General features: G+C 34.3%; 1 protein-coding gene and 1 long non-coding RNA gene across 3 annotated transcripts; both read left to right on the forward strand.

Annotated features, from left to right (window-relative positions):
- Nucleotides 1-680: 680 nt before the first annotated feature.
- On the forward strand, nt 681-1754 carry LOC113277766. The gene is made up of 2 exons (XR_003325135.1): nt 681-947; nt 1257-1754. It is a non-coding gene; the product is annotated as an uncharacterized LOC113277766 (long non-coding RNA).
- Nucleotides 1755-1938: 184 nt separating this feature from the next.
- Nucleotides 1939-3013, forward strand: LOC113277767 (small ubiquitin-related modifier 2-like). 2 transcript variants are annotated; one of them, XM_026526764.1, is made up of 4 exons: nt 1939-1956; nt 2049-2172; nt 2283-2435; nt 2529-3013. In XM_026526764.1, the coding sequence occupies exons 2-4, from the start codon at nt 2083-2085 to the stop codon at nt 2655-2657; spliced, it is 372 nt and encodes a 123-aa protein (XP_026382549.1). In that variant the 5' UTR covers nt 1939-1956; nt 2049-2082; the 3' UTR covers nt 2658-3013. The 2 variants fall into 2 exon arrangements, with proteins under 2 accessions (XP_026382549.1, XP_026382548.1); XM_026526763.1 differs by having other exon boundaries at nt 1942-1959.
- The last annotated feature ends 4300 nt before the right edge of the window (nt 3014-7313 follow it).

A 7313-nucleotide genomic window follows, 5' to 3' on the forward strand; every position in this document is an offset into this window, starting at 1 on the left:
TCTATTACAGGCTATTGTGTGTTCTTGGGAGACTCGTTGATTTCATGGAGAAGTAAGAAACAAAGTGTGGTTTCTCGTTCAAGTGCTGAAGCAGAGTATAGAGCACTTTCTCACACCACATCTGAACTCATTTGGTTACGGTGGCTACTTCGTGATATGGGAGTTCTAATTTCTGCTCCTACACCACTGTATTGTGATAACAAGGCTGCTATTCAAATTACACACAATGATGTCTTTCATGAGCGTACAAAACATATAGAGATAAATTGCCATTTTACTCGTCATCATTTCAAGAAAGGTACAATCACTCTTCCACATGTTAAATCAGAATTTCAAGTGGCTGATCTTTTCACCAAGACTCACTCTGCAGCTCGTCTTTGATTCTTAATTTCCAGACTCAAGATGTGTACTCCACCACCTTGAGTCTGGGGGGGGGGGGTGTTAAGATATGGTCAAGATATGATATATCTTGACATTATTGTGTTTGTTATTTGGTTGTAACTGCATATATATTCTTTCTGTATATATCCTAGATATTGTTAGGTGTATCTTTTATTTGCCTTATCTAGTTGTTAGGTGTATCTTTTATTTGCCTTATCTAGTTGTGTAAACATGTATAAATCAGGCTTTTGCCTATCAATGAAGATACAAAGAATTATTCTCACAACTACATTAGAATCTCTATGCTGATGTTCATCACTCCTAAGACTGACTTCCAAATAAAAATACGATTACGGAAGCATGATAATGTTTTTATTTTTGATTTTAGTGTGTCCCAATTTAAATTAGCTTGGTGGACATCTTTTAATATTATTGTAATACTTTCTTCTCTTTCAGTGGTTATTATGGAGTCAAATAAGTGAATCGGGAAAGCCAAAGCTGTATGATCATCGACCTCTTCCTTTGAGTGAAGATGATATAGGGTTAGCAAGATTCCGAAACGAAAGGTTAGCTTCTTGGAGGTCTAGTTAATTGGTCCTTATTAGTTCTGGTTGTTTAGCTTCCAGCTATTTTGACTATGTTTGTTGCTCGTAAAAGTTTAATGCCCTTGTGTTCTTAATTTCAGTTTCTTTTGTTCCCCTACAGGCTTGTTTGCATAAGATTAAAAGATATTAGTCGTAGCTTCAGTTTTTGTTTTGTCGAAGTGCAGGGCTGTTTTTTTTTTTCATACTATTTGGTTTGATGTTTAGGTTTATGTGTATTTATTTCTAACTGGACAGCATTAATTTGTTTCAAAATTATCGTTTATGTATCAGCCTTGAGGATCAGTTCTTAAGTCCCGTGTGAAATGGCTGTAATTGGTTTACACGATCACCACATGATTTCCATTACGAAGATAATCTGGATAAGGGAGATGAAGTTATTTATATTGGTCAAGGTGAAGTTACGAAGATAATCTGGATAATTTTGTCAACAAATCCATAACCAAGTGATGAAGCGTGAAAATAGCTTAAAAATCTTGCAAACTTTTGTAAAATTATAAGGTCTTTTCCTTGTAAGTTTTCCCGTGGCGCAATGATTTTTCCTCTAGTAGTCGTAAATTTAATGTCCGTGTAAATGTTAAGTGCCTTATATGATGTTGGGTAATGGCCTTTGTAAAACCACAAAGGGATGGTGAAATCAATGACTGGAATTGGTTTGGTTTTATTGCAGCAATTTATTTTAATTCACACTCAATTATTTAATCTTTAATTTCTTTTGTATGAGAATCTCATCCCTGAGTAGTCAGCAGATATTGTAATTTCTTTGTCCAATGTACCACGCCTGTGGGCTTCTCATTGTGAAAAGGAAGTAACTAAGAAAAGTTGAGAATCTAACGTGAAGTGAGCAGAGATTATGAGCTTAATAGCATCACCATTTGATTCTCTTTTGTCTGTTTTGAATGTCACCAAGCCTAAAATAGATCATTCCGTGACTTTGCTACCGGAAAGCTTACATTGAGAGGACAACCAGAAAGTAGTAATAGCTCTTTTTCTCTCTATTTATCACTTCTGTTCTTCCAATAGCTAGCACATTTATTTAATCTTTAATTTCTTTTGTTTTTGAAGATACATACTAGCTGTTTAAATTAAGCTTCCAAAAATGAGTGACACCAATGACGGGCATGAAGATCAATATGGATATCCAGTTGCTGCACAAGCTGGTTATGTTAATGTCAAGCTCAAGTACATGGTAAATAATTTCTCTAAATCTCCAAAGGGTTTTTGTTTAACTTTTTTATCTCTCTAACACTTACATTTTTACTATCAAGCTTGCTGATTTAAAGTCTGTTGTGATCGTAGTTAGATGGTAGCGAGCTTTACTTCAAGATTAAGCGCGATGTTAAGTTAAGTAGGGTTATGTCTGCTTACTGTAAGAGGAAAGATCTTGATTTCAGATACATCAAGTTCTTGTTTGATGAGAAGCAAATCAATCTGAATCAGACCCCGGACAAAGTAAATACACACACTCTACCTTAATTTCCTTCATTGATATGTTGTAAGATGAGTGTTTTTTTATTGAAATGTTTGTGTTTGGGGTTGATGCAGCTTGAGATGGAAGAAGGTGATATAATTGATGTGGTGCAGAACCAAAATGGAGGTGGCTATGGAATCACAGCAAAATGTGAGGAGGATGCGAAGAAGAACAACATCAAAAATGGTGGGGAGGATATATGAAGCTAGCAAGGAAAATGGAAGGAGTTTGAAGCTCACAGAAGTGTACTAGTAATTCTACTAATTATGTCAGTTAGGACTTTTAAGTTATTATGAGTAGGACTGTAGAAGTCTGTTAAGGATTGGTTCTTGGTTATTGCAGTGTTTAAATAGATGATTAAAATTGGTTCTTGCAGTTATGTTATTAAAGATCAATGGATATGATCATCCATGATAAACTATAGAGACCTTAAATTGCAGGGATGTACTGATGATGGATTAAGTCTGGGATGGGAATGAAAGTGTTTCATTCATTTTATGAAGGTTTGTCTTGTTTATTTGTACATTGGATTTCTCTTACCGTTGTCAGCTAAATAACAGACCAGCAATGATTGATCCAAAATCCCATGCTTTCAGGCAGAGTTGTGCTTTGCTTTGAGGATTTACAAGTGCCTCTGTAGGTTATTTACGACTAGACAAGAATGTTAGCTTCATTTTGAGCATTAGTTACCACTCGTGACTCAAAAGGTCCATTGTTGCTACTAGGATGACTTCCTTCTCTAGAATGGAAAAGTAAGAATAACTGCAATCTGCAAGAGATTTAAATTTTGGAAAAATGCAGTCACCACCTAGACTAGCCAGGAAAACCATCGTGGCCAAGGTCGGACTGATTATTCTCGTTTATACAACCATAATCTGTAGTCATAATATCAATCAATCAGTAAAGATGTTCTTTCTGTCTAAAATATTTTGTATCACTGGGTGGTTTCGATGATACAATGGCTTTAAAACTTGATCTGTCAAAAGCTTTTGACAAATTAGAATGAAATTTTTTAATGAAAGTTCTTGGAAAATTTGGTTTTAGTGATGATTTCTATAATCTTTTGATGCAATGTATTTCTACTACTAAGTATATAGTGTGCTTTTAAATGGTTCGCCTTGTCAGAATTATGAACCAGCTAGGGGTATCAGACAAGGGGATCCTTTATCCCCTTATCTATTTATTTTGGCAATGAAATTCCTTTCAAGAAGTTTACTAGCTGCTGAAACTAGTAAGCATATCTCTGGTATTAAAGCATCTAGGAAAGCTCCTCCCATAACTCTTTTGCTTTTTGCAGATGGCATCCTTATATTTGGTAAAGCTAGTACGCAACATATTGATAATATTCTAAATATATTTTACAGAATTTTGGTAAATTATCTGGTCAAATGCTGAATTTTAGTAAGTCATGTGTGCACTTTAGTAAAAATCTCAGTCCTGATGCTCGTGGTGATCTTGTTAAAGCTTTTAACGTACAAATTGTAACTGATTCAAGAAAGCTATTTGGGTGTTCCTATTCTTCTAGGTAGGTCTAAGGTAAAATCTATTGATCCTATATGTCAGTCTTTTGAAGCTAGACTTAAAAATTGGGTAGGAATAATTTTTAATCAAGCAGGTAAATCCACTATGATAAAAATATATTTTAAATTCTTTGCCTACTTACTAAATGGGTTGTTTCAAAATACTTAATACTACTATAGCAAAAATAGCTAAACTGGATACTCTTCAAAGAAATTTTTGGTGCGGTTATAAAAAGAATAAAGGCTTGAAATTCATAGCATGGAGTTCCAATGTTCCATTAATAAGCCTAAGGAATTAGGAAGTCTAGGCTTTAGAGATCTTGAAGTTTATAATGATGCTCTTATTTGTAAACTAGCTTGGAAAGCATGTATTGAAAATGATGCTTTGCGGGTCAAATTATGGGAGAAAAATACTATAGTTCTTGTGGTTTTCTGCACTGTGATAAGCTAAATGATAAATGTTATTGGGTCTGGAAGAACATATACAAATGTAGAGACATCATTAGAGCAAATAGTTTCTGGGAAGTGAGATGTGGGTCTAAGATTAAGATTTGGATGGATACTTGGGTGGTTGGGTTAAATTCCTGCTGAAGATCTTATCAATTCTGCCTTTTTTGTGTGTGTGATCTGTTTGTCTATGGGACTAGAATGTGAAATATCAATTTAATTAATTTCTTGTTTTGTTTCTGCATCTAAAATTCTTGCTATGGATATTCCAGCCATTGGTTCTGATAAACTTATGTGGACTCTAGATAGAAAGGGAAAATTTTCTGTTAGGAGTGCATATAAGGTCTTAAATGATAATTTGGACCATTCTGTAGGTATTTCTGGTACACCATCTCATGTATGGAAATCTTTATGGAAACTTAAGATACACCAAACTATTTATATGGAAATGTATAAGGAAGATTGTTCCAACTAGACATAAGATTAGTAAATATAAAACAAACATTGATGTTCATTGCAGCTTTTGTAATGCCCCAATGGAAACAACTGATCATCTTTTTATTGATTGTCCATACGCTAGATTTATATGGTTAGGTGTTAACATAAATGTTCTTTATGATTATGGTGATTTCGATGGTTGGCTCCTATCTTGGTTTACTGCAGGTCCTCAACAAAATGGTGTTTCAGGTAGTATGCATCAAAAATTGTACACCTACTTATGTTTACAGTTTGGACTATCTGGAAAAATAGATGTTGTTTTATATTTCAAAAAAATGAAGCCTAATAGAATTGTAACCAATTGAAGCATTAACTATCTGGTCAATGACAATATTGTAGGAAATGATGTAGCTGTGAAAAATGTAACTATGTTGCAGATGGAAAAATGAAAACCACCAAATCCAAATTATTGGAAAATTAAATTTGGATGCTTATTAAAGAAACTAAGAAGGGTGGAGTTAGTCCTAATCATTAGAGATTATGCAGATGGATGTTTTGGAATCAAAGGAAGATACTTTAATGGGGAATTGAATGAGGACATTGAAGTAGAGGAGTTGGAGTGCCTAGTATTGAAAGAAACTGTAATTTGGGCCTTTGCCAGAAGTCTAGATAAAGTAGAGTTTGAGTCACACAGTGAAGTTCTAATAGAAGTCGTTAATGAACAAAATTCTTATGTTTTGGAAAGATCATGTTATCATCCTAGATATTAAGTTTTTATTATGTCAATTAGGTAGTTGGCACTGTAAGTCAGTTAATATGAAGTATAATGGAGTGGATGATATGTTAGCTAAAAAAGCTACGACATTAAAATCTATGAATACTTAGGCGACTTAAGTCATGATATCCAAAGACTAATTCATCTTGATAAACCTCCTGTAACTGATCTTCATTAATGAATAAAATTTCTTTTAGTATCAAAAAAAGAAGAAGAAGATATTTTGAAGTAAAATAAAAAACCCCTTAGCCAATTATTTCGCATAATGGATAAATTACCCCTTATTAATTAGTGTTAATTCGGGTGATTACTAATCATTTAATCAAGTTAACCCCAAAATCAACTAACACTAGTTCATCATCGAAACATCTGTGGATGTTCATGCACTCGTGGACCGATTCTGGGGTGATATTTTAATTCATGAAGAACACCAAGAATTGGTGCATATTACTTTCTACATAGCCCGATTATAAGAATCGGTGAGCACGATACACGCACATTGGTCTATTCCAGAAAATGCACAAAAAGGATCGGCTTATACGAGTGTTCATGTAATCCGATTCCGGATTAAAAAGTACACATATAAGTTGGACATTTTCTCCACTAAGAATCGATTTATGTAGATATTTTTATCGACCGATATATCCTTTTTTTTACTGAAAACTAGGTATAAAACACTAAATGCATACTCGAGTTAAGAGTGAGCATGAAATCATGCCCACTCTAAAATGAATTTGAATTTATAGTCATTTTCAATCCGAAAATAATTCATACTTGAAAATGCGGGGGTCCAACAACCACACCCAACAATTGTTTTGGCAATCTGAGAGGACTTACTCCAATATACTTTCTAGAGAATAAACTAGACAGACAAACTCAATTTAGAGTAAAATATATTAAAGAGCTTTAATATCTCTAACTCTTAATTCAATCCGCAATCAGTAAATAGAAATCTGCGAGCCTGATTGAATATAAGAGGAATAACTTGAACGGTACCAAAGACCAATGTTTAAGTGTCAATCAATGTAAATCAACAACCAAAGGTTGGATATTCTAATTAATTGATCTTAACGCACAACCTGTGATATTTCAATTATATAACAAAATATAATGCGGAAAAGAAATAACACAAACACCTGAATTTTGTTAACGAGGAAACTGCAAATGCAGAAAAACCCCGGGACCTGATAGACGCATTTATGTGTCTAATTTTTCCTCAATGTTTCGTATTGTTAGTACTCGTTTTCGTCCTTATTATAGTGTTTTGTGTGTTTGTAGGCATTTTTGGGAAATAAACATTTTTGGAAAATTCGGCTCGAAAAGTTGATTTTGACACCCGGAGGACACGTGTTATTCGGACTCCCCTGCCTTGATAAGGGGCACCTCAGTTTATAAGGGGCAGCCTAACTGGACAGCTGCTATTTACACTCCACATACGGATAGGGGGTAACCTTTTCTTCCTCGTTTGAACGATGTTTTTGGCGGGAAACAAATCATCTCACCTGCAGAATTAGGGTTGAGTTTTTGATCGAGTTTTAGAGAGACTAAAAGGCTGAAATTGATTGGGTTTACTTATTAGGCCTAAACATGCCTGGTATAGTCATTTGATTGAACCCAAATTGGTTAGAACTCGAGTTAGAAGGAAACAGAGAAGCACGAGTTTTGCAGGAGAATATCAC

Source organism: Papaver somniferum, chromosome 5 (assembly GCF_003573695.1).
Source record: "Papaver somniferum cultivar HN1 chromosome 5, ASM357369v1, whole genome shotgun sequence".
NCBI classification, from domain to species: domain Eukaryota; kingdom Viridiplantae; phylum Streptophyta; class Magnoliopsida; order Ranunculales; family Papaveraceae; genus Papaver; species Papaver somniferum.

What these genes read in the sequence shown, in the direction of transcription:
- LOC113277767 (XM_026526764.1), top strand. Translation starts at nt 2,083, where the DNA reads ATGAGTGACACCAATGACGGGCATGAAGATCAATATGGATATCCAGTT. An exon ending in ATGTCAAGCTCAAGTACATG is followed by an intron (nt 2,173 to 2,282) that starts GTAAATAATTTC and finishes TTGTGATCGTAG; the next exon opens with TTAGATGGTAGCGAGCTTTA. An exon ending in TGAATCAGACCCCGGACAAA is followed by an intron (nt 2,436 to 2,528) that starts GTAAATACACAC and finishes GGGTTGATGCAG; the next exon opens with CTTGAGATGGAAGAAGGTGA.